Source organism: Balearica regulorum, chromosome 5, assembly GCF_011004875.1.
Source record: "Balearica regulorum gibbericeps isolate bBalReg1 chromosome 5, bBalReg1.pri, whole genome shotgun sequence".
In the NCBI taxonomy this organism is placed as follows: domain Eukaryota; kingdom Metazoa; phylum Chordata; class Aves; order Gruiformes; family Gruidae; genus Balearica; species Balearica regulorum.
In genome coordinates this window covers 35,629,926-35,657,765 of record NC_046188.1, presented here as the reverse complement: position 1 = coordinate 35,657,765, position 27,840 = coordinate 35,629,926, and the positions used below count along the sequence as shown (strand labels likewise).

The 27,840-nt window shown below is 34.6% G+C and overlaps 1 protein-coding gene across 1 annotated transcript in view; it reads right to left on the bottom strand.

Moving 5' to 3' along the window:
• Window positions 1–27,840, bottom strand: part of RYR3 (ryanodine receptor 3) — a 247,414-nt gene that overhangs the window by 29,303 nt on the left and 190,271 nt on the right. Inside the window, exons 67-87 of the mRNA XM_075754124.1 lie at window positions 25,837–26,077; window positions 24,189–24,276; window positions 23,989–24,081; window positions 16,399–16,569; window positions 15,876–15,935; window positions 14,628–14,759; window positions 13,685–13,797; window positions 9,675–9,771; window positions 8,007–8,116; window positions 7,110–7,161; window positions 6,362–6,418; window positions 5,637–5,736; window positions 5,313–5,392; window positions 4,978–5,054; window positions 2,674–2,747; window positions 2,413–2,430; window positions 1,840–1,920; window positions 1,358–1,446; window positions 842–970; window positions 354–458; window positions 136–217 (exon numbers count right to left, since the gene is read on the bottom strand). Coding sequence (XP_075610239.1) covers window positions 136–217; window positions 354–458; window positions 842–970; window positions 1,358–1,446; window positions 1,840–1,920; window positions 2,413–2,430; window positions 2,674–2,747; window positions 4,978–5,054; window positions 5,313–5,392; window positions 5,637–5,736; window positions 6,362–6,418; window positions 7,110–7,161; window positions 8,007–8,116; window positions 9,675–9,771; window positions 13,685–13,797; window positions 14,628–14,759; window positions 15,876–15,935; window positions 16,399–16,569; window positions 23,989–24,081; window positions 24,189–24,276; window positions 25,837–26,077 — 2,049 coding nt within the window. The remainder of the gene's footprint in view (window positions 1–135; window positions 218–353; window positions 459–841; window positions 971–1,357; window positions 1,447–1,839; window positions 1,921–2,412; window positions 2,431–2,673; window positions 2,748–4,977; window positions 5,055–5,312; window positions 5,393–5,636; window positions 5,737–6,361; window positions 6,419–7,109; window positions 7,162–8,006; window positions 8,117–9,674; window positions 9,772–13,684; window positions 13,798–14,627; window positions 14,760–15,875; window positions 15,936–16,398; window positions 16,570–23,988; window positions 24,082–24,188; window positions 24,277–25,836; window positions 26,078–27,840) is intronic.

Sequence of the window (27,840 nt, the reverse complement as noted above, 5' to 3'; positions counted from 1 at the left end):
AAATATGAAATAGGTTTTTCCTGGCATTACATAAAGGCAATTAAAAAACAATTTAGAAAGATTAAAGTCATTATCATACTTTACATTATAAAGCAGAGATAACCATATCTGACCATAAAGAGAAACAGGTCCAACCTTCAAGCAGTGACAACAGCATCACTACCATATCCTTTAGCAGATCTAGTAGTTCTTTAAGCAATTCAATCTGAGCAGAGTCCTGTAAAAAAAAAAAAAAAAAAAAAAAAGCACAACCAGTCAGTATCAGCACATTAACTGTTTTACAGCTTTCAACATTCACTTGACTGTAATTTATAAACATATGCAAAGAAGGATTACTTGACTGCTGAAATTACCTGTGAAAGTTTCATCTGCATATTGGCAAAGACATGAAGAAAGCCAACAACTGCATCCCATAGCCTACTATGAGCCAGACTCTGTTGATTACCTATGCAAGGGCCCTACAAAAATTAAGAAAAACACATTTTTTATTTACATGAAATAAAATAAAATGAAACAAATAGAAAAATTTACTTTCCTAAGATTTATCACTGAAAAAATAAGAAAAGAAACTTCAGGCTTCCACAAAGCTACATGAACAAGCTTCCCAAGCTTTCTTTGGTATTTGATGCATAGATACTAGATTGTATCATGTTAAATATGCAGCTATTTACGTAGTATTTTTAGTATTAACTTTACGCTGGGCCAGTGATTTCATGTAACTTAATCAAAATTAAGAAAAATAAAGCCAAATAAAGTATTTACAAATTTATGATAAGACATGATCAGGCCACGTAATCATAGAACTTCACTGTTAGTATCTTGAGCAAAACATTTTGTTTACCTGGATATATTCTGTAAGGGAATTGAATATTTGTTTGGTGACAGCCAAAGCTTTAGAGAAGTTACGTTGCCCTGATTCATCAATGACATCCTTTCCTGAATAGTACCAATAGAAGTCGCTGATTGATTCCTAAGAAAAAACCCAACAGTGTTATATTTTCTAATTTTGGGTCTGTATGCAATATGTACTGCCTGCATTTGTATCACCAAAAGTTGAATCATCATCAGATGAAATTTAGTATTTCTATGACAATCTATTTCTCCTGACAATAACTTTTTTTGCATTTTTATCTAAATATGCTCCCTGCAGAAGTGAAAAATGAAATGCATTAACAAACATCTGGTTTCACACAGAAGTCTGAAAGGTCATCTATTTTGAAATGAAAGAAGAGATTAAATAAATTAAATCAGATTTATTTATTTTAGATATCTCTGAAGAGAGGATTTTCACATTTGGTTCTAGTAAAATGTGAATTTATAAATATATATACTCTATTTTCCTCTGGTTTTTCCTCACCTGAAGACGCAAGAGATAGTCCACTGTACTAATGATAATATTCACGGTTGTGGTGTTGCCCATCTGAGTACGTAGGTAATTTTGAAAATCTGAAATAAGAAGTGATTTGTGTTTGGTTAGTATAAAAAATACAATGTTATTTTCGTATGTTCTTGGAGCCATGGAGAATACCTTGTTGAGTACAGATGCTTATGTGGTGGAAACCGAACTACAGTAGATCACAATGTAAATACAACTGAAGAATTGCTATCCATATGACTTGCAATAGGCTTTACTATTAACTATTGCCATAAAACCTGAAATTACATTAAAACTTAAAAGTTCAAATTGAACTCCACAATTCAAATTGTTGGCATGCCAGTTTCCCCTCAGAACACTAAATGAATTAGAAGAAAAAAACCCCATTAGAATCAGTTCTATTCAACTCTGTTTAAGAACAGGCTCATCACACATTTTCCCCAAAATTAATTCAGTTCACTTACCATTGTTATGCCCTTCACAGAGCAGTTGTAAAAATCTAAATAGATCTCGAGTAAATTCATCATGCTGCAACACTTTTTCACCTTTAAAATATATAAATACAATGATTACGTGACAACTGCTATGATTAAATATGCAGAACACATAATGTTACAGCAACCTTTAAAACTGGAATTCTAATAAAAAACTAGTATTATAAAAGCGTTAAAGCAATTTAAAAGAAACAGACTGATTCTAATGAAAAGAAAAACTGAGACAGAAAAAAGCAAAGCCAAAATATTTAGCACTCCAATGCATCCATGGTTAAAAAAAAAAAAAAAGGGAAGAAAAAAGAAAAAAAGAAAGCAACAGTATATATATCTAAGTAAATGGTTAGTCATAACTAAAATCATGCCTTAAATATGAATGACACTTCTTTAATAAGCATCAAACTGTTTATCCAAGCTGAACACACAACCTACTGCAGACCATAAAGCTAAACCTAAAGATATCTGGGAAGATGCAATTAAAGATTACTCTCTATTTGCAACACATTTTTGCAACAATAGTATCGAAAACTGTAAACCCAAACATACCACGCTCACGAACGATGACTGTGGATCAAAGAAAAATAACAAGAATACAGGATAAGAATATTGGAAGTTACAATGGTTTTTCTTAAAAATTATTGTTAAAGATTTTGTAAATATAAAGCATATTCAGAACTCAAAGCCTAGAATTAGTTGTAGTAAGTTTATCAACAGAAACCTCAAGCTACAGTAAATAACAGTTCTAGTTAAAGAAGGAAGTACAAATAATGTTTTAAGCGCGAGCGGAATCAATTTAATTCTACTTACGAGTTCCTTCTTCAGTAACCATTCCCAGGCCTTCTGCTTTATTTTGTCTCTCAAACGCATTCAAGTCAAGAACACTTATATTAAAAAAAAAAAAAAAAACAAAACACAAACAGGAAAAAGTACTATAGTACACAATGGAAAATTATTTTCTCCTAGGAAATTTCAGGAGGCCTTCAACAGCTAGTCTTGACCCACTGTGACATGCATTGCCTCATATTTTATTTAACATGAATATTAAATAAAAGAGTTTGGGATGAAAATAAGGGTTCAGTGTCCATTTCTGAAAAGAAATGAGTCTCAGGTCAGGTCTCTCCACTTACCTAACTTCACTTCCAGTAATGTCATTCATGGTTTCATGTATAAATGAAAAGTGGAAAAGGAACATGAAATATTACTCCTTATATAGACTTAAACCTGCCTGCCAGAAGGACATTACTGCAGTTATTTCTCAGTCACACTCTTTTCTGCTAAGTTATCACTATTATTCCTTTTATATTGTTACTGTATACATTATGTATTATGTTATTCAGAAGACATATGGATTCAGAGATTCCCTATCTTCCAAGGTCAAGATATACACTGATATCTGGATTTTCTTTCACTAACTTGGCATAGCCCAGCACATGGAATAGCAGATGATGATTCTTCTCAGCACCCAGTCAGACTATGTTCATTCAAACAGTCCAAATAATTCTATGGTTATCTAATTCTATTTTTTTTTCCAGTTAAACAGCAATGCAGTCACATATTCTACTATCTAGCAATATCATCAAAACCAAAAGCATTTTTTAAAGCATTGTTTTCATTCTCTTGTCAGTGTTCAAGTGATTTTATCAAAACCTTTTTTAATGAATTCCTGAGTGATACACACACAATTGGTAATATCATCACTGCAGGTCCTGTTTGAGCAAATCCTTGCTAACTTATTCTACATAAATGGAAAAATTACAAGATAGATGTTATATAATTAGGCTGCATCTCTAACAAACCTGATATATATGCAGAGGGTTCAGATGAAGGGAGAGAGATTATGTAACTCGCCAGAGATGTGCAGAAACTGAAAGCTTAGTAAAGCTTCACTGGCTTGTCTCTCCTTCAGGGATGGGCACCTTCAGTAAGTTTGCAGATGACACCAAATTGGTTGGGAGTGTTGATCTGCTCGAGGGTAGGAAGGCTCTGCAGAGGGATCTGGACAGGCTGGATTGATGGGCCAAGGCCAACTGTATGGGGTTTAACAAGGCCAAGTGCTGGGTGCTGCACTTGGGTCACAACAACCCCATGCAACGCCGCAGGCTTGGGGAAGAGTGGCTGGAAAGCTGCCTGGAGGAAAAGGACCTGAGGGTATAGCTGGCTGAATATGAGCCAGCAGTGTGCTCAGGTGGCCAAGAAAGCCAACAGCATCCTGGCTTGTATCAGGAATAGTGTGGCCAGCAGGAGTAGGGAAGTGATCGTGCCCCTGTACTCGGCTCTGGTGAGGCCGCATCTCAAGTACTGTGTTCAGTTTTGTGCCTCTCACTACAAGAAGGACTTTGAGGTGCTGGAACGCATCCAAAGAAGAGCAACAAATCTGGTGAAGGATCTAGAGACCAAGTCTTATGAGAAGCAGCTGAGGGAACTGGGGTTCAGCCTGGAGAAAAGGAGGCTGAAAGGAGACCTTATCGCTCTCTACAACTACCTGAAAGGAGGTTGTAGCCAGATGGGTGTTGGTCTCTTCTCCTGAGTAACAAGTGCTAGGACAAGAGGAAATGGGCTCAAGTTACACCAGGAGTGATTTAGCTTGGATATTAGGAAAAATTTCTTCACTGAAAGGGTTGTGAAGCACTGGAACAGGCGGCCCAGGGAAGTGGTTGAGTCACCATCCCTGGAGGTGTTCAAAGACATGTAGATGTGACTCTTAGGGACATGGTTTAGTGGTTGGACTTGGCAGTGCTAGGTTAACGGTTGGACTTGATGATCTTAAACGTTTTTTCCAACCTACATGATTCTATGGCTTTTCTCCATCCTTAGAACCACCCAGACAGAAAATTTGAGGGATCTAAGACCAATAAAGGAGCCATTACATTTTACTTTTTTGCCTCTCCAAACTAAGCCTTCAAAGACATACACAGGCTTTGCTTTAATTTCTCCTTTGGAAGAATACTCTAAAAGTTTAACATACTATTCCTCTGATTCACAAAAATTTCCCACAAGAGTTCTACAACCTGTGACTTCCGTAATTTAAATCTAACAAATCCACCTGCACTGAGCAACAAGCCACCAACCTGAATAAAACTGAAACTGTAATAATATGATTTATGCTTTTACCTGCAGGACTGCATCAAGCCAGACAGACTTTGAAAAAATCCAGCATCCTTTTTCTCCTTCAGGTAGTCTAGCATTTTCTAGAAGGTATAGGTTTTTTGGGGGGAAAAAAAAAAAGTAATTATGTGATTTAACAACTTCCTGAATTACCATTTGAAATACAGATCACTGGCATGCAATAATATCGTTGTTACTGTACCAAAAATACCCTGATAGCTCTTCACTGTTTAGCGTAAAATTAAATGCACTAAAATAAAACCACAAGAGAACACTAAAATTCTCAAAATTATTTGCCTCCTTTATACAAGCAAGACTCACAGTACTTAGAAAGGCATTACCTGTTGAACTATGGTATTCCCACCATTTAGAATAGCAATACCAAGTTTTAGTGTTTCAACAACCATGGGTCCTGTATGACCTGTCAAAACAAGAGTACAGTCGTTAAAATTTGCAGTTATGAACCATCCAATCAGAAAAGAGGTCTGGAAATTTTACCTAGTATAGTTGTAATTGACATTTATTTTGCCTCATTATCTACCATATACAAGTTGTATATGATATACATATCATAGGTATAATGACATAATACACTATATCTGTGTATGGCATTATACCTATGATATGTGTATCATGTATACTTTTAATACTTCACAGAACATTACCTTTGCTTGCACTAATCATCTGTAGGACCATCTCAGCAGCTCCACGATCATGTAAGCGAGCTTGCTGATAGAGAGTTCTCTGCTTTTCCATTTCTTTCTCCTGGGTTTGGGAACAAAAATGAGAAAGGAATACACAGTGGAACTGATTCAGGAAAAATAGGAAGATGAGAAATCTGAAGGTGTTGAAGGCCATCTGCCTCCATAATCCATGGGTTGTTTGATTCCAAAACTTCAGAGCACACCGTCTTTCTTTTATATGCATAACCTAGTAAACCAGCTCAATGCAGACTATGGTATTCTTGCATATATTCGAGTGGACATTTTTAAAATATGACATATTTTAAAATATTTAAAATTATTTTATGGTGTAGTAATAAAAACATGTCATACTCCTACTAATATGTAAATACCATTTTATTAAAGAGTATTTTATTAAAGTAGATACACATATCTACTTGAAATGCTATTGCACTTGAATATTGTATTATAAATGTATTTTCTTATTTTAAACCAAGTCTTTAACTTTTTAATTAAACAATTCAGAGGCATGTTTGGACATTCAACTTAGTCATGTCAGATAAGTAAGGATCACTGGCTGTCGCAGGTGCAGAAAAGTGTTATGGAGATATAAGAATAATTATAACTGTCAGATGGCAAGATTATGTTAGTCACACAGAAAAATTGCACATGAGGCAATGAGAAAGAAATGTTATTTAAACTCTCACCTCAAATGTCTTTTCTTTTTCTTCTTCTTCTTCCTCTTCTTCTTCTTCCTGACAGCTCTTTTCACGTTAGAAATAGAAATCACAAGATTTTGCTTATTATGAAACATAATGCCTATTTTTACCATAGTATTTCTACAAAAATGACCAAAGAATTTTTTCAAGCAACAATTAAAGATGTTAAGATTTAAAATCCTTGTAATCATTAATATTTGTGCTCATCCACACTAAGAAGCTGATATTCCCTGATGTATGAGTACTTCAGGGTATTCTTCCAACTACATATACACCCCATAACTGCAGGCTATGTGTTCTTCTGTCATATCTCTATTTATATCCATAATATTTTTCTTCACAGTCAAACTCTCCTTACACGTGTCTGCCGTAATCAACATTGCAAAAACTGTCAACTTATTTTTGACAGACTTCAAATATTAACTCCAAAATCATTACCCAAAGAATCAAGATAACTAACATAGTTAAGACTGCTCATGAGTTAATCCTCTACAAAACAAAGTGCCAAGTGATATCCACAGGATTCACCTACTGGAATTTTATAATATTATTTTTATGCAGGAAATTTATTATTATATATATAACTCTGAACAGCATTTGCTTCATTAAAAATATAGAAATTACGAGTGTCAAGCAGTCCACATAAAAACCAGAAGGAAAAGGTTTAAAAAGCACCTAAAATTAATGGGAAGTACCTGAGTGGAGTAAGGGATGGAGCTTAAAATGATATATTTACCTTTGCCATCATGGCGGAATAGGCAATATATAAAGGATCATCATCTAGTTTGCTATAAAGAGTAAAAAATATTTAAAATTATTTTATGGTGTAGTAATAAAAACATGTCATACTTCTACTAATATGTAAATACCATTTTATTAAAGAGTATTTTATTAAAGTAGATACACATATCTACTTGAAATGCTATTGCACTTGAATATTGTATTATAAATGTATTTTCTTATTTTAAACCAAGTCTCTAACTTTTTAATTAAACAATTCAGAGGCATGTTTGGACATTCAACTTAGTCATGTCAGATAAGTAAGGATCACTGGCTGTCGCAGGTGCAGAAAAGTGTTATGGAGATATAAGAATAATTATAACTGTCAGATGGCAAGATTATGTTAGTCACACAGAAAAATTATATGAAGCATTGGAATACTCTATATATAAAATACATATTCTAATCAACAGTCTAGATTCAAAACAGAAACTGGCACTGAAAGAGATTCATGTTAATCATCGATGCAACCTTTTCTGACATACTGAATAAAATGTAATGAATACCAACAAGAAGAACACACATCTATTACCAGCAGAGACCAGGGGAGGGTACTGTAAATGGGCCAGCAGTTCCTGTAGACTTTATGTTTTTATGAGTATCCATGCTCAATTATTTCTGTACTGGATATTTACCAAGCTTTTAAAATGTCAAAAACAGTCAACATTTGTCTCAATATAATGGTTATACTGAGTTTAAATACATGAAAACTCTAATGAAACTGAGAGGCAAAAAAGTATTCACCATGCACAGTAATGAACTGCAGTTGTGTTAAATCACTACTGTAATGTCATTAGAAATTCAGTTTCTGTGTGCTTTTACTCAATGTGCTGTTCAACACAGCGCTTTTTACCTTCTCTCTATGAGAGCGCTGCGACTGAAATAGAGGATAATCTGATGAAGTGGATCAGGCTGTTTTTTCTCGGTCTCTTCCTCTTCCTCTTCATCTTTTTTTGGAGGTGTCTGTCTCAAGATTTATATCAGAATATACAAATTAAGCTTTATGAGTAAGAAAAAAAAATGAGTAACTAAGCTTAGGAAAGGATTTAAGTAATTTTATTCTGTCCAATTTGTATTAACTTCCAGTATTCATCTTATTCAGCAGCTTACAGCATAACCTGCAACGTTATGACTCAGAAGGAGTTAGAGTAGCTGATTGTTATTCATATTTGATAGTAATATTAGAAGTTTCTCATTTGCAAGGTATTGAGAATGAGACAGTGAAAATCTTAGGGAAGCCTTATTCAGCAGAAATTATGTGTTTCCAGTGGAGGAGAATTGAAAGAAAGTGCCAGCTCATTTTTTTAGCAGGAGAATTATTGGTAGATAGAACTATTTTTAATAATATCATCAGATACATCCTATTCAGACTACTGTTTGCTACACTAATATATCATTTCTAGGTAACCTTGATTCAGCAAATATAAGGATTGCTCTTATTGTCAACTGCAAACATTTTTTGGCAGCTTAAAATATAGCCAGCACTGGCAAAAGAGCAGTGTATCATCTCTACCTTACTTGTGTTATCACCCCTTTGTAGGGTTTGTAATTATTGCAGAAGTATTGTAATTATAGTAATAATCGTAATTACAGAAGTTCAATTTACTTCTCTAGTAAATCTGAAAGAATTGTAATCACTGTTTTGATTAATGGCCTTATTCCTTCCTTTAGAATGCAGCAACAAAATCAAAGACTGTGACCACAAAATTGTCCAGCGTTTGAGAAGAACATACTAGCTGTAATTTTGAAAAATCATATGCCCTTCTATACCAGTGGGTCTTTAGAAAGCACAACATGACTGCTTTTGCTAACACTGAAACATCTCCTGATACATCTTCATGTGATCCATGAAACTATATAGTCATTTTCATGGTGTTTAGATACTATGGAGCTAGGCCCCTTGGAAGTATTTTAGACAAGCTAACCACAGAGAGGGAAGAGAAAAAGCAGTAGGCTTTCTGAATCAATATTCGGCAGCAAAACACTGATGTTTACCAACCACTTCCATCGAGTACACATGTAAACTAAATTTTTGCTGAATATGGCTGCATATATTTGCTTCTCCTTATGATGTATCAACGAGAAAACAGCAAAATTAATTTCCATCAAAGCTGAAAATGTTAAAATTAAATATTATGCATCAACAAAAATTTTAAAAAGGGGAAAAGGATCAATTGTGTCAAGCTTTAAAAAAACAGTAAATAAAATATAGGAACATAGGAATTACCATAATGACAAAAATGGTCTGACAGTTCATCTAATCCATTTCTCTTCCCAAGAATGAGTACCACATAGTTCGTCTGAAGGCATAAACCACCTTAATGCACCTCAGCGTGCATGACAGGACGAATGTTTTTTTGACCACAGCAGAAAATGACCTTATGCCCTGAAGCATAAGGATTAATATTTCATAAGTTTATGCATATGCATACAGTACACAAAAATTAAATGTTATAATAGATACATCAAATACACACTAAAGTGGGCACTGAAAAATATGCCCAATTATGTCAGTACTTACAGCCAAATCCTGAACTAGTTTCTCCTCAAATGAATATTCCTCTGTTTCTATCCAATAGTTCTGATAGCCATGGAGGAAGAGGTTAATAGAACGGTGCCTGGGGGGTTGTGAAAGTGAGATCAAGAGGGGTAACGGAACATAGTATAACAGCTCAGGTGGTTAATGATTAGTAAGGATACGTATTTGTACAATTCTGATCCTCTGATTGGTCAGTGAAACAAAATGCGAAACATAACTAACATTCAGTGACAAATCTGCATGTACTTTTGAACATTCTTACGATTTTTTTTTCAATACGCATACGTACACATTACATTGTGCTTTCAAGGCTTTGGGAGGGCTAATATACATTATACGTGAAACCGCAGGACTGGAACCTTAATGCAAGCATGGAAAAAATACACACTTGAACAGACTGAGAATGAATGGGTGGGATTTACACCTGTGAGATGTAAATCTAGTTTACTAGACTTAGGACATTGAGACAGCAGAAGTTGGCCATTAACACCAAAATAATTATCAAGCACTTTCCAGCATGTTGTCTGCAGACAGCCATTGCCTTCTTCCACACAGAGAAGCCTAACCTCAGCTTCTTTCCGTTCCAAATCAGGGCAGTATTAACATGTCCTCAAAGAAGCTGGATTAGAAATACATAAAACCTGCTCTAGAAAGTGACCAATTTTAGAAAACTCCCTGGCATATTAATTACTACTATACAGTAGTATAGTAGTATTAATTTAAATTTCCACAGAAAATACAGCTCATGGCAATGAGACTACATGTAATAATGGCCAAACCATTCCATCTTTACATTACATTTTGGGGAAAATTTTGTTTTGAGGTGCACTACATGAGGCTACAAAGGTTGTTCCAAAGAGCCTTTTCATTTACTTTTATCCTGCACCACTAACAAAAACTATACAAATTGGCTGTATATACTATGACTTGTTTAAATACATGTTGCCCATGAATTATTATTTTATAATGGAGTAGCTATTGAGCCAATCTTCTAGGTTTTCCTGCTGGTGCTGGTGTCATTTTATTATCAAATTTCAAAAACTGACCAATCAGAATCCCCTCTGAAAATTGTACAAATTCATGTTTTATGATAACATCAAATCATGGCTGGGAAGGAATAAGTGTGCACATAAGGAAGAGGCTCTCCACAAGTTACATTACCGTTAACTTGAGTATAAGCCTGTCATACTGAGTTTTTTCATGTACTTTTTCCAGCCAAACACGTTGAAAGGTGCTCAGGAAGAAATTGCTAATTTTGTGTCTGAAGAAAAGCATATAGGTTTTCATTGAAGAAAGGCACAAGTTAAATTCAATAAAGTAGTCAAAAAGAATGTATTTATAAACTGTGTATGAAAAATTGCCATGTACAACTTCGCTGTATCTATGTGCATATACAGATGACAGACAATAAGACAACTTTTTTTTACAAATTCATTTCCTTAAAACATCAAACTTAAATACACACATCTTGGAGAAAACATTTATCACAGAAGGCATTTTTTCAAAGCCATGTACATTCATTAAACACAGAACATGAAGAATTAGTATTAACTAACTTAACTAATGGGGTTTTTTTTTCCTTGAAAATTAAAAATATTTTAAAATACAACTACTTCTTTTGTATCTCCAGGTACTTCTCAGAAAAGGGAGTACTTGGAATATTTACGGTAGAAGTTAAAGTAATTTTTCTATGACTTAGGAAACACCTGCACATCAAGAGACATTTCAATTTCTGAAATATCTTACTGGAATACCTAAAAGCTGATATATATATATATATATGAATATATTTGGAAGAAAATTAGATTAAAATGAGATTAACATTAAATTATATTGAAAGCCACCTAAAGCTCCAGAAAATTTTCAAAACAAAGATCGCATTATTCACTGAAGATATTAATCTTTTCTAGGATGAATGAAAGGGTACCACCATAACGTTTGCTTACCACTCTTTAAATTTGATGTTAGAATTGACTAATTTACAACTAACACTCCCAATATAAAGCTGCAACTAAAATGAGAAAATATACAAGATAAGGAGAGCTACATTTGAAACTCTGGTTCAAAGGGATTTACATAGCTCCTGGAATTAATCATCCCCCACTTGAAATAATCTCCCTAAGGTTCAGGGAAGTCTTAACAACACAAACAATTTAAATGATGGAGATAGTTACAAGTTCATAATAGCCTTATTTTCTTGTCAGAATCGTATGATTTATCGAGAAAAAATATGTGTCTATAAACTAATGAATTTTAAAAGTTTTTTCTGCACCTATCAACTGAGCAATATATCTAGAAGTCCCTGCTCATTGCAGAGGGGTTGGACTAGATGACTTTTAAAGTTTCCTTTCAATCCAAAGCATTCTATGATTTGATGAGTCTAAGCCCAAAGTGTTTTTTCACTCTTGTCTGTTTTGAAGTGCAAACATCACAATTAATTGGTTAAAATAGTTTTATGGCAGTTCATTTTTAGAATCTACGTGCAAAATAACTGGACAGTTTTGCCTCACACCAGTATTTAAATTAGGAGTAAACTCCATCACAAAATCTACCATGAAGTTTGAGAAGAACCAACCTCAATCTTTTTAACACAGAGAATTTTTTAATGAAAATTAGAGATAATGTAAGTGTTCTACTTCAATGAGTTATACTCCATATTTTCTTGAAAAGGAAAATACAGATTCATAACCCATTTTGCCCCTTGACAAGTGTTCCATCAACCTCAAAAATAATAAATAAAAGTAGGTTTTTTAAAAGGCATTTTTGGGTGCTCATATATATTCTGAACATTTTAAGAGTTTATAAATCCAGAATATGGTTGTAAAAAAAAAAAAAAAAAAAACAAAACCCAAAACCCTCAGAAAAATGTTATAATGAAATAGATGCTCTTCATACCGCTTGCTCTTGTTTTTCCAAACACAATTCTTGAAGATGAAATGGTTGATACTAGCCAGTTTGTTCTTTTGTTGTACTTAAGCCTTTTCATTTCTCTGGTCCTTAAAGATTGCCTGGTGGTAGTGTGACAACTTAGAGAAGTTATTATAGTCTAGAACTACTATTTTTTGTAAAGGAAGGATGTGTGCTTTTTACAGTATAACTACCCTTTTACTTGTCTTGTGCAAACCTAACATTCTTCCAATACGTTAGTGGCACAGTTACAGACCTTTAGCTGACATCAGGCATTTAAAAATGCAATGCAACTGTTCTGTTAAATACTTTGCTAACAATCTTTGAACAAAAACATTAGGTGAAAAAGTGCAGAAGAAGGTGAGAAGCAAGGTTAATTAAAGATGCATTTAGGCTGTATCTGAATAACAAGATCTGTTGAGAAAGAACAGGGTAAAAGAAATTACCCCAATGCTGCATGGTCTTAATATTCTGTTTAAAGCAGTAGATGGGTCCAGGCACAGTACGCACTGTATCTCAGACTTTGTGGTATCTACATTCAACTGGAGTAAGAAGCAGAGCAACACACAAGTCCAAAATACCATTCTGCACTGCTCTGCCCCAATAGCTGCTTTAATGCATATAACATCCTGACGTAGTAGCCTCAGACAAGCTAAAGAGCACGAAGCGCTCATGCAATAGGAGAGGAATAGCCATACAAAGTTAAAAAAAGAGAAAAGAATACAAACACAGGAGAATAAAGAATAAAAAGAGCAACCAGAGGCAAAAAAGGAACAGAAACAGCAACATCTTAAGAATTTTCACAGAAAACTTGAGGAACTATACAGAGTAACAGCTGACAAAAATGAAGCATTTTGGTTTTGAAGGACTGTAATTCCTATGGTCTTTTCCCCCTCTGGTTATTTATCACGAGGCAAGTATTTTGCTACTGTGAGGAATTAGCTGCTAACTAGCCAATTCTTGTCTTTGAAACAAAATTACATAGGCCTAAACAATCAACAAACGTGTAGGTATACACACAAGCAATACTTGCATTCAGAAATGTAAACAAAAGTTATGAAAAAATAAACCTTTAAGCCCTTTACCTTGGCAGGTTGTATAGTGGTGCCATTCTGAAACAGGCAACAACAGCCCTTTTGCGTTGTTTTGACAGGAGTTTGTGCCAAACAGCCTTCTTTGATCTCAGTGGTTGTTCAACCTACAGGAAAATATCTTCTAGTACATACAATGGAAACTCTTCAACTTTTCTTCCAAATTTTCTTTTTAGCTAGTGTTAATGTAGTTAGCAAATTAGAAAATGTTACAAACGCTCCTCATCATCTGAAAAAAACCCGTTCTTTTGGGGTTTTATTTTGGGGTTTTTTTTGTTTTAAATTAGTAAGAAAAATTAATGGGGGCCTTCTGTACAGTACCTCTCAGTTTATACAGAAAAGCTCGAGATGCCAGAATATGTCATGTGTGAGACTCCTTGGTAAAATTAAAAACTGGTTATTTTGTCTATTTCTAACTACACATATTCAGTTGGTCATGTGAACGAATTTCTGTGCTATATCACTTGTGAATGGAATGGATTCACTTCATGTGGGAAGAGTACAAATGGCTTTTTGTATTTAAATTGTATCGTTTGAATGAACAGGCAACCAATTCAAAAGTTGCTACAGCATCCTTAGGGGCAGAAACAGGAGAAGGGCTAAAACCAGTATTATTAAAAATAAGTGCACATGTAAACATCTCTTCTACTGAACGGTGCTGATTTATATACTATACTTCTTGCGACTGTTCACAAAGTTTTGCAGAGGAAAATAAATCCTGAGTTTTCCCTGAAGCTAAATCGAGGCACTTCAACAGATTACATGAAAAACGTTCCATATATACACATCTGTATGTGTGCATGCACGCATGTGCAAAAATATCTTTTCTCTGGAAATTTAATAATGACACTTACTGAAGTTGAAATTATCTCTACAGGGAAATAAACCACCTCATGGTACTTTAAAACAATCACAGTATAGACATTTAACTTTTTACCTGTTCCAGATGATACAGAGCAGCTGATATCCTCTGCACACGTTCCACATTTCTCTCAGGGTCTGTAGGTTCATCACTCTTCAAAATGTCTTTGTACAGATTTAACTGCCATTTCACAGCTGGATCATCAGACTGAAAACCAACATATTTTGTAAGCTGCTGAGTGAAGATACTGAATTTGACTACCACCACTTTTACTCTCATAGTATAATAGTGTTATGGATACTCCCACTTCATCTGTCCCCTTTTAGTCAAGATTAACATCTGGTAGTTGCTCAGAAAAAATGGCATTAGATTCTGTATACTGTTGGGTAACTGAACTCAATTCTTAAGCAAGGTTCTATATTTTTATTTCATGAAACCAAATAAAGCACCCTGGGACTTCTGTATCCCGTTTAACTGCATTAAAAATAAAGCACCACATTTAGTACTGGGATTGAGTTTAAACTCCTTGCAGGACTTCTCTACCGACAGTGGAAAGCTGTTTTATGGAGTCTGTAAAAGACATCTGGAACTTCAGTAAGTGGAGAGTTACAGCCAAAGGTTTTGGGTTTTTTGCAAGAGAAATAGGAAAACCACATTAGAATTACTCAGTGCATCCAATTTAGACTTATGTAAGCACAAATTTATAGCAACCAGACAGTCATCTCCCATGACAGATAAATGAGTTACTCCTATTATGTTCAAAGACTGTAGGCAATGATCTAAATTATTTATTACTTACAGAACGATGAGGACTCCATTTTGGTATCACCTTTGACAGTGTGTTCAGCATATAAATAGTAGGAACAAGAATGTGCTAGCAGAACTCTCAAGTGTTAAGATGACACAAGCTTTTCTTATTTTATCACGGTCACTTTAAAATACATATATTCTTAGAAATACTATTTAATCATTAGTGCAAGTGAAGTTCAAGAAGGCAAGCTGACATACTATAGTTTTAATTTTGTTTTCTTCTTGAATTGAGTTGATTCTAAGTAATTATGGCTTTACAACTACCAACATCTCAAGTCTTTACACTTTTCCCATTCTATAGGGCTTCCTGAAACTTGAAAATATCAGCCAAAGCTACAAATAAACTAATCATTGTCATGAAAAAAATTATGAAGAAAGATGTTAAAAAGGCAATTTTTTTAATAGCTTTCACTTTTTTTGTTTTTTTACATATCATGATAAACAAAACAATTGTGCCTTCTATTTTTTTAAATGTGCACATCAGCATCTTTAAGACAGACATTTTTACACTACCTTTTCCTGCAAATGTAAGTTGTTACGTAGATGTTCTTTGACTTCATCATCAGTGTCCTTCTGTAGAAAGGTAGAAGTATTTTTCAATTCAGATTATGATTTATGTCATAAGAACACGTACAACATAAAACAGCTATTATTTTAACATTGAAACTTAACCTCTCTTGTTTTCAAAGTACACAGGTTACCTCAAGGGCATAGTATAAAGGTTTTCTTTAACTTTGACCACAAGGATTAACCTTTGAAGAGAATGAAAGCTAACTAACGGTATGTCAGTATTTGGTTCAAATGAATGTGCATATGTAAAATTATACATTGTATACAACTGGAAAATGACATGGAAATGATGGCAGGTGTCTATACACACCACTTTTTCTTGTGAAAGCACAATTAGCAGGTATAATTGCTTACAGTACATTGATATGTTTAATTACATTGACTGCTTAGATATCGTTGCCTCAAAATTCAGTTTATAAAGTTCTGCTTATTTTGCATTAAAAACTATTACAAAGTATACACTTACATGGCTGTATCTAGTCTTAGCCAAAGAGATGAGCTCTTGATCTCCAGGAGTACACATATTCAAACCAATAGGAAGCATCTTTTTAAGTGCAGCTACAATCAAGGATGTTTGTATGGAGTATAGATCCCCTCTACGTTTTGATTTCTTTCTCTCTTGATCTTGTCCTCCAGACTATAATTAAAAAAATAGAAAAGTAAATGACTGTAATTCTCTGATCACACACTTTTCCAACACGCTCTTTCCCTAATGGTCCAAGGAAACTACGTTCCTGATCTATTACAATTAATTAAAAATGCTACGTTCGAGGAAGGGTGTACAGTCTTGAGCGGGAAATGTGAAGGAATACTTTTGTTGTGCAGCAATGCAGAAATTGCAATAAGTGTAAGACTTTAATAGCAGTTAAACAGTTCTGTGTGCATTCATACATATGAATAACTATATTTTCTGGATCTTACCTCTCAAATCAGAAACAACGCTAAAATGAAAAGCTGAGTCAGTCCGTTACAGAGACAAATTCAGGATGTTTACATTTTTGTTAGAAACTTATGTAAAGATAGCTATCCAGGGCCTGAATGAATGAATATTGTCTGATTTGTCTCAACTGAAAAATACCAGTATCTGAAAGGCTTTGAATCAATGCAATAAAATGCCAGTGAATGAGTGCTTCTGGGAAAAGCACTGCCCTTTGGCTTTGGCTAATATAAGTAAGACTGGGATGAAAAATTAAGTCTTTTGTGTCTTTGGAGATCATGAGTAATAGGAGGAGGAAAACAAAAGAAACAAAGTAGTAAACAGCACAACAGAATAACATCTGCCCTATCTTCTTACAACAGACACTACAACAATATTTCACACATAACTTTTCATTTATGAGACAGTGAACCAAAATCTTTAGAACAGACCGATATATTTAATGAACATATGGTAAACAACACCAACATAAAAATAGCCCAGTTCTGAATTCTGTACCTAGATTAAACTCCTATTACACTCAAGGGGAGTTTTGCCTAAGATAAGATTTCAGGACTAGGCCTCCAGGCTTGTACAACACTACAAAATAGCAAATGCTTGCATTTAACCCTCCACATCCTTTTCCCTCTGTCAATCAAGTTTTACTGACTACTGTTTTCATAATACATTGTGTAGTTCCACATAAGGATGCAGCAAAATCCATTGCAATCCTGTATTTACCAATTATCACCACACTATTATCACTGTAATCACTGGAAGAAGAAAAGGCAGCCATGCATATAGTCTACTAAGTGGTAAGTTTTGGCAAACTCTGTGTTGTAGACGGTGAATCTCTGTGTACGTAGCTGGCGTTGAGCATTTTGCAGGTCAGAGGGAACACACAATGGATGTGGCTTCCTTTCGTAAGGAACTAACAATTGCAAGAGAGTACTTTGCCTCAAAGCTTTGCTTTTGGAAGTGCCTTAGAAATAGCAGTGATGTAATGGCTATAATAATGGCATTATTTGTACTCTACATTGACAGCAGACAAACAAATCCCACAATGTATCACTGTATTCCAGTGGCGTCACTGTGCGTCTTAAATCAGGAATAACAAAATATATAAGAGATATATTAAAAAAAAAAAAAAGAAAAAGGAAAAGAAGGAGAGCTACTGGTTTGCTTTTCTGCATGAGGACATTTTACAAATCCGATTTTTTTTTTATTTTCATTTGAGATAAATAACTAGGTATGAACAAGTTAGGTGAACCTTAAAACCTGAACATTTTTAAAACATGAAAAGATCCATTCTGCCTTTGCAATCAAATTCCGCTATCCGCGAATTCACAACTCCTGCTGATAAACGTATAAGTAGAGTCACAGACAGAAACCTAAATGACAATAAAATGATGTCTCTTTCAGTTCTAATATGCACCCATATGAGTAAACACAATACCTTCATTTCATATGTAAAGACCATTAAATTTGAAATATTTTGCCTAAATAATTAACTGTGCTAAAAGGACCTCAACAAGAAGAATGATATAATCTGGTTGCCTAACAGCACATAATGATCTTACTTGTCTGAGGATTTAAACACACAAATGGATGCTTCTTCAACAAACATATACAGAAAAAGAATTACAGAATCTCCAGCAGATTCATAATTAAATATACATTCAAAAAGAAGAAAGAATTTATTTATACTAAAAAAATATAATCAGCTAAAGCTGGTTAAGATGATGGAGTTAATATTTTTAGTATTTCCAACCCTCTTTAAACCTTAAATTCTCTAAGATTATCATGAGAGCATTCATTAGATCCTACTCTATATACCTAGGGAAGGTGGACAACAGCAAAGGGTGAAATCAGGTCTATTAGTTTAAAACAACTGCTCACTCATGCCTCCATTTTAATTGATTAAAACCTCTTCACAGCATCTTGCGTGCTTCTCAGCACACAGGGTGAAGGGAAAGACGAAAGGGTTTTACGCTTCATTTTGCTGTTCATTCTGCTTCACCATTCTGCTTCACACATCGCAGTTTGAAAAGTGCTCATCTGTATTAGAAATCCATATTAAAAAAAGATAATATGAACAATGCAAAGGAAGGTGAACTACGGTCCACTGGAGACAAAGAAAGCTTTGAATACAATTAAATATGTAAAAGAAACAAGGATTATTCAAAAGTTTCGTCACACCTCACATCTTCAGTAAAGATCTTTTTAACTTTGAAAAAAGGTAGGGTTTGGACTCTCTGTCTCATTTAAACTTATTGGTCCTAATAAAATCTTCTATTAAACTACAGACAGGGCATAGGTTATAGCACATTTCTGCCATATGTTTTTCCTGAATATCATAAGCCAAATCCATGTTTCTGCTGACTCTACTTAGGCATTGTTTTTACAATGTCTGCTTCAACTTATCAGAACGCAGAAAGACAGCAGAGGCGGAATGTACATCTAAAATTATTACAAAAGGTAACTTTACTACATTTTCACGTGAAGCAACACGTGGGAGTGCCAAAGGGAATTTCAGCTGCTGCGGTCAAATACTGACACTTTAATTCTGAGAAAATTTATAGTAGGTGGAACCTGGGCCTTCACTTTGTGACGCCACTGCTATGATCAATGGAAATAATGCTTGGAGCCTGATCATCTCTAAATCTAAAACAAAGACACATCATGCACTTTGACCTGTACCTTTACTTGCATGGCCTGTATGAAAGAAAAATAAAGGGAAAAAAAACATAAGTAAAAGAGATGAAAAGATGATAATTTTACAAGTTAGTAATAAACTTACTCAGCTTTATCAGGACAATAAAAATATTATAAGTTTGCAGCTAAAACAAGTAAGTGGATAATCAAACAAGATCTTAGTGAAATAATTTTTAATCATCTTAATCCTTAGTAAACAATTGAACTTCTGAATTTATCTGTTGCTACTCAGCACTACTATTTGTTGCTTCAGCACATAAGGAAGTACACCTAGTAAGTGCATCAATATATTGCATTTTTTCCCTGAATATTGGTAAAAGGAGGAAGATGTCTGGAACTCTGGATAGTCCAATAATGAAAAATGTTCACTTTTTCACCAAAATAGCTCTTTCTACTCCTTTTTCCCAGCAAAATATGACTGAGAAAAATTATGTTTAGAAATAGAAATCAATCTATCACTGTGAAGATGCAGCATTTCATTTATAGATGTATTTTCCCATTGCATAGCTCATTACCATTTTGAAGATAGTCTGAGAGAAAACAAACTCATATCCCTCAGCAGTACCCATTTTGAGAACATTATGAACTCAACTGTAACTCTCCTACATGCACAACTTTTAATTCCTGTTTTTTACGTTAATACCATAAATGCACTTTAAAAAGCATGTATTCCATCGTCAACACTATATTATAATTGTGTCAGGCAATCTTAAGAAGATAACAACAAAACAACGGCAAAAAAATTCAACTGTTATTGAAAAGAATCATTGACCAGGCATGGGAAAATACTATAGAAAACTGTTGATTAAAAACAAATGGAAAAAAACAATAAACACAAACAAGCCCCCCCTTCTATGACAGCTCTAATAGTAACTTTGTTTTCTTGTGATACTTGAATTAGCCTCAAAACGTTGAAGCCAAGCTATTATTAAAAATCTCTTATTATATCCTACTACATTCATATCACATAGTGAAGAAAAAAAATCTACAAGTCAAGGAAGACTTAAAGATGAATCATCAAATTGTTAAGCATCTTAGAATCTTCAATACCTTATTCAGACAAATAACAAATTTTAATTTAAAATTTCAATTGCGTGAAATATGTAGATGCTGCAAACATGGCTCAGCAGATATACACTGAAGGTAAGTGTGCAAGACATTAATTATATTTCATTTATTAGAGATGACCATAAAAGTAATCCACTCATGATTTACCATAGTATATCTAAAGGAAATGTATTCTATGCAATTGAAATAGTCTCAAAGAAGAGATCTAAAATTCTTGCAGAAAATACTAACATGAAATCCTGTAATTATCCAAATTTGCAAATGGTAGGTATTACATATTACAAATCAGCACAAACCACAATGTTGTTTCATAACACAAACTTGGATTTTATGACTGTCTCAAACTTCTATAATACGTCTATACAAATGCTTTAAAAAATAGATACAAAAAATTAATAATGAGGGCCAGTCAAATAAAACTTCAGTAGGATATGCAAGTGCTTAGCAACTGAGGTTATATATGCAGTCACATATTAATTTAGATTCTAAAACTTACACAGAACAATTGCCCACATATGTATTACACATTGATTATGTGCATGTGAATGTATATGTTTTGTGTTTTATACCAGTTAAATGTAAACCACAATAAGACCTCATTGCATCTTAATCAAAATGCTATTTTATTAAGAAACCTATGAAGGGTTCAAAAATAACAGATTAGTGGAGTTGAATGTGTTTAAATTCTCCATTTCAACACTTCTACCATAAATCTGTTATTTCAATGCAATCTAAGGTACCAGTCTCTCTCAGACTGAAAGTTCTCTAACTTACCATTCCCCTCCGAGCAATCTGCTGCCATTTTTTTAGAAAAGAAAAATTAAAAAACTTGCTCAGCTGTTAATACATTTATTTGAGAAAATATTTAAAAAGTTAATATTGTATAATCAAAATACATTGGGTACTTAATGAATTTATTGATTGTAATGACGAATCATTTGTTAGCACTGATATTACCTACTGATAAATAAAGTAATCCTAATCCTTCATCCTCTGCATTTTTTTTTTTTTTTTTTTTGCATATGTATATGTAAAGATATAGAACCTTCCATACCTGATATGTCACACCTTACACACTAGTACTATCAGAGTATCTTACATCTTAGGAAAAATTCTAAGTTTCTGCTGTAGGACAGACTGCTGTCTAAAGCAGCCCAAGATCAACTCTTAAAAGCCTTACTCTTAATATAGACCCTAAACTGTTCTGTGTTGGGCCAGTTGTTAGCAGCCAATGTTCATATTCACAGCTATCTATACATTCTCATGCTTGATAGACACTCAATGTGATTGCTTCCACTAAAATAATGTAAATAAAGAGCAACTGGTGATAAAGAGAAAAGTGCTAATTATTCTGTTAGCATACTACTGCCTGAGCTGAATGTTAATATTTAAGCAAGAAATTATAGAAATAATGTTCCTTAATGTAATGTCCTCTACTGATTATTCATCATGAAACAAATGTCTATCTAAATGGTCAGCTGTTCTGCAATCACTCCTGCAGGTATGGTATCATAATAATTAAATAGTCAGTCATGAACAATACAATCTTTTATTTCTTCCCATATTAGCAATAACCATGCACAGTGTCCTTGAATGCTATGATTTGACATTTATATGCTTACAAAAAACTATATGTATATAAAAAAAATTTATAATCTCCCTGTACTGTATACCCATATGAAGAAAAGTATATTTACATGTGCATCTTCATCCCTATTATGTATAAATATATTAAAACAAGTATTTATACATAATATATCTGTATATTTAAATATACACAACAGAATTTTGAAAACGTAATCTCAAAACCACACTCTTGCAAATATGTGTCATACAGATTCTTGATGTTAAATTCCTGTGATTTTATCCAAATCAGAGCAGTATGAGGGATACCTAGTCTTTATTTTGTAAAGATTTGTTTTGTCATTCCTGTCATGCCAGACTGACTAAACTATGACACTAAGTTTACATCATATTATCATTTTATCAATACTGCAGTGAGACACAATTTAAATTAAATGTGAATCACCTGATTCTAATCTATCATGTTTTAAAAATAAGTACCCCTAATTCTTGGCTCCCCCGGCCAATTCTAGTGTATAAATGTTAAAGTATATGTATTAAATGTATGTGTAATGATTGCCATATGATAAAATTACAGAGCTATGTGTTACACTCAGTGTGCAATTGATCACCACATAGCCTGGACTGTGCCCACTACTCATCTTGCTAATGAGGATAATACAACATTGCAATTCTATCACACAATTTCAAGGACCTGCATCTTGAAAACAAGACAACATTAAAAATTTCCTTTTCTCCAAATGTGGAATACTCTACATAGTTTGAGTTGCTGCTCAGTGCCTGTTATGAACTAATATCAAGCAGAAAATCTGTTATTTTTGCTTGTGCATTTTCCAATACCAGGGTTTGGCTTAACCAAGTTTTGGAACTTAAAAAAATACAATGGAAAAGAAACAAATGTGTTCTAAGAGAATGAAGAAATGCAATGGCACATTTTGTCTGACTCTCTAAAGTTGGACTTACAGTGGCTAGGTTACAATCAAAATATAGTGAAATATAAAACAATAAACCCCACCACTTCTCTGGAACACTTTCAAAATAGGATTACTCCAAACACATTATCAATATGAATAAAATAAAGGGTTCTTTGTTGCATTTACCAACACTGATTTGGAATTAGACTTCAACTTGCTTTAGCTGAGTAAGGCAATCTTCCTCAGCTAATGTCCAAGTGGCATTTTTTACCTTGACAACATGCATTTTCTCTATTATACAGGTAACAAATGTACTTTCCAGCCATCATGTCAGCATCTTGTCATATTGAAAATGAACAAAAAAGAAATGAATGTGGTCATTAATAAGAAACAAGAAAAACAGGGCACATGTGGCATGTTATATGTATGAATAAAGGGGTATATGCAAAGACAGCATTCCTCCAGCTGACAGACCAATACTGATTGGCAATCACAAGAAAAAGATCAGGCAAATAAGGTTTCTTCACTTGCTTTTACAAAATAGCCTACTTTTTTTTTTCCTGAAAGATCAACAACCCATATTATATATTACAACCTATATTCTCTTATACATGTAACTTTTTCTAATCAAGACTGTTATTTTAATCTTGTGGCCCTGTCTACTTAGCAGACATTTAATAAACAACTCTAAGGTACATAGCCTATATTTTGCATAGTAGTTGTCATGTCTATCATCAGGAAACAAAACTATTTTTTATTTCTTCTACCAGCACAGCAGCTGCAATCTGAGTAGATTTTCTTACAACATACTAAACACATGTTGAAGATTTAACTGATCCACAAAGTTTTATTAACTTACTTTAGACATCTTGCTCTTGGTGTCTCCTGTTAAAAATGCCAAATTGTTGATTTCATTCTGAATCACAAAATTTTGTTCTTCTCTTTTGAAATTCTAAAGATGAAAAAAAAAAATCACCAGAAGTTTAATTCATCTGCATGAACCACATTTATATTTAAAGATAGAATGAAATGGAGGGAAAAGTATGTCTCTTATCTTACATGTGATTTACACCACAGGATAAAAACTTCAGCTACCATTCGAAAGAGTTCATCAGAATCTGCATCTGGTTTCTTTAGCCAATTGGCTCTAATTATAAAAACAAGAGAAATTTAAAATAAAACATTTAAAATAAGACAACAGAATATAACAATCTCTATTTAATAGATCAGGTTATATTAATATTAATTTAATGTATATTTAATCTCTCCATTTAATGCGAATCACTTCAATTTTCCATGACCATGTTATAGAGGCCATTTTTCATGGCAGTTTAACTCATCTCCAACAAAACTCCTAATTCATGGCTACTTATTTCTCCCTGCTCCTCCTCCCCATGGTGCCAACACAGGTTTTTGTGCCTGTTCTGTGAATCAAACTAGAAAACAGACCTGGCTGAAAAGCAAAAGTCTTTCTCTGAGTATTTCTCTATTTCTTTTTTTCTTTTCATAATAAAACTTTGTTATCAAAACTTTGTGTTGATCCAGACAAGAACACTATAATGGGGAGAGGAGGAAGAGCACAGGGAAATGAATGAGTGGGTAGAGCTGTAAGGACTGATTGTTTCAATTGGTTTATTTTTGTAATCCAGGAACTAATGCAACTTCACTCTGTCTGCACAAGGATGCTCAGAAAACTTGGGCAAATGAACTAACAGATGCAGCCCTCTTAAATGTCTCTAAATTAAAAAAAAAAAAAAAAAAAGGCATTAATATGACCATACATAAAGTGGGCATCTGACAGCAGACATGGAAAGAATTATTATTATTTATGCTCATTAACTCTTTCTAGTTGGATTTCCCCACAGCCCAGTTAAATCTGTATTTTTTAAAAATTTGAACTGTTTCCTTGCCAACAAGGTCTGACATACTAAAGCCTTGAGTTCCTCTAGAAAAAGCAACTAATTCTTAGTGTAAATTGATTCACAGCATAAATGATGATGCATGCAATGAAAATGCTCCTAACTAACCCAATATATACTAATACCTAAAAAATATAAGTGGACAAAGATTATGTACAGAAGAACGATGTTATTCAGGATAGGATTAAGATACTGTAGATACTGAAACACTATAGATACTTCAGATACTCTTCTGAAGTGCATCTTGGGGTCCTGTTCTGGGACAAAGGAAAAGGAATGTGTAGGGACAGAATAATCCCTCAGTAAATCTTTGAGGAGAAAAACTTCTAATTCCAAAGGCAAACCAATGTTGTCCAAACACTTTTTATTTCCATCTTAAAAAAACATTAACATCTTTGTGGTATTATCTACAAATAGAATGATTCAATTGAGGATAAATAGTTTTTCATTCCTTCCTTAGCAGTAAAGAGGTTTAGCCATTTTTTTTTAATTGTTGAAAGGCATATTCATTTGTAATATCATTGGGCTGCAGTAGCATATATAACAAGGCTGGTGAGGATATGCATTCTCTATGATAATAGCGGAGTTACAACACAACCAATAAGCCAAACGCATGTGAGAAAAAGGTGTGAAATCAAGGTACATCATTCTATAAGTTAAGAATCTTAAAGTACTCAGGATCTGATTCTCAGCATAACATTAAATGCATGGTGTTCTTTCTGATTATCTGCTTATGGACCCCAGTATGTTAACTAATAATAAGAGTTTAATTATTAGGTTTTATTTACCTATTGTTGTCTACATAACGTATCAACATTGGGTAGAAGGCGTAAAGGTCTCTACAAAGAACAGCAAATTCATCAAGAATGAGTAACTCAGCTTCTTGGGTGTCACTTTTACTATCTGCTCTCAGTTGCTCCTCTTCCATCACAATCTTTATAGCTTTCTTCTTCAATTTCTCCAGTGTTGGAATAAAGTGAGTTTTGAGCAGATCAGGTCTGGCTTTGCTGATGATGGGTTGAGCATAAACTATACATAAAAATATAGATAATCCTATGATTAATGCCCAATTGATGTTTTTCATCATATTAATATGAACTCTGCAGTTCTAGAAAACATAAAGTTCATAATGCTTCACATATTTCTGAAGCATCATAAATTTATTAATAAAGATTATAAGTATTTCAGTCTTATGTCAGTTAAACTGCCAGGGTTTTGGCAAGTCACATGTCTCTAACTTAGAACCTAAACAAAGTAGGGATTGAGACAAAAAGTCCTCACAAAAATACTGTTGTTTTTGTGTGTGTGTGGTTTTTTGTACACAATGTCAGAAAATAGTCAGAAGACAGTGTTCTGGAATAATTTTTACCTCTTTTGCCTTGGGCAAGCTAAAATGCAGAGAATGAATAACTAAGTCAAGATCGTGGATTTATTTTGTACAAGCATGAGTAATAAAATGCAGACATCATGAGTCAAAAATCCTTGCAAGAACCACTCTAGTACATTATCTTATGTAGATAAGCAGCCACTAAAAAACTGCAAGCAGTGGTCACTACAATGAAACAGCAAACTTCTTACTAAATTTTAATAGAACTCTTATTATTAGCTAAAGACCTTCCAGTATTTAAAATAATACTCAAAACCTAGTACCAATGGAGCATTAAAATTTAGCAGGAAATTATTACCTCTACATAGATTTTCTTGAAGCACCTTATTGCATATTATACTGTGTTGGTTTTGCGTGGCAAGGTTTTGGTAACGGGGGGGCTACAGGCGTGGCTTCTGTGAGAAGCTGCTAGAAGCTTCCCCTGTGTCTGATAGAGCCAATGCCAGCCGGCTCCAAGACAGACCCGCCGCTGGCCAAGGCCAAGCTAATCAGCGCCTCTGTGATAACATATTTAAGAAAGAGAAAAACAGTTAGAGAGAGCTTTTGCAGCCAGAGAGAGGAGTGAGAAGATGTAAGAACATCTGCAGACACCAAGGTCAGTGAAGAAGGAGGGGCAGGAGGTGCTCCAGGCACCAGAGCAGAGATCCCCCTGCAGCCCGTGGTGAAGACCATGGTGAAGCAGGCTGTCCCCCTGCAGCCCATGGAGGGAGGATGAGGGGGTGTAGAGATTCCACCTGCAGCCCGTGGAGGACCCCACGCCGGAGCAGGTGGAGACACCTGAAGGAGGCTGTGGCCCCGTGGGAAGCCCGCGCTGGAGCAAGCTCCTGGCAGGACCTGTGGATCCGTGGAGAGAGGAGCCCACGCCAGAGCAGGTTTGCTGGCAGGACTTGTGACCCCGTGGGGGACCCACGCTGGAGCAGTCTGCTCCTGAAGGTCTGCACCCTGTGGAGGAGACTCACGTTGGAGAAGGCCGTGAAGGACTGTCTCCCGTGAGAGGGACCCCACGCTGGAGCGGGGGAACAATGAGTCCTCCCCCTGAGGATGAAGAAGCGGCAGAAACACCGTGTGATGAACTGACCGTAACCCCCACTCCCCGTCCCCCTGTGCCGCTGGGGGGGACGGAGGTTGAAGCCGGGAGTGAAGTTGAGCCCGGGAAGATGGGAGGGGTGGGGGGAGGTGTTTTAAGATTTTGGTTTTATTTCTCATTCCTCTGCTCTGTTTTGCTTAGTAATAAATAAGATGAATTCCCTCTCTAAGTTCGGTCTGTTTTGCTCGTGATGATAATTAGAGAATGATCTTTCCCTGTCCTTATCTCGACCCGTAAGTTTTCTTTCATTGTACCTTTTCTCCCCTGTCTAATGAAAGAGGGGAGTGATAGAGCGGCTCTGGTGGGCACCTGGCCCTC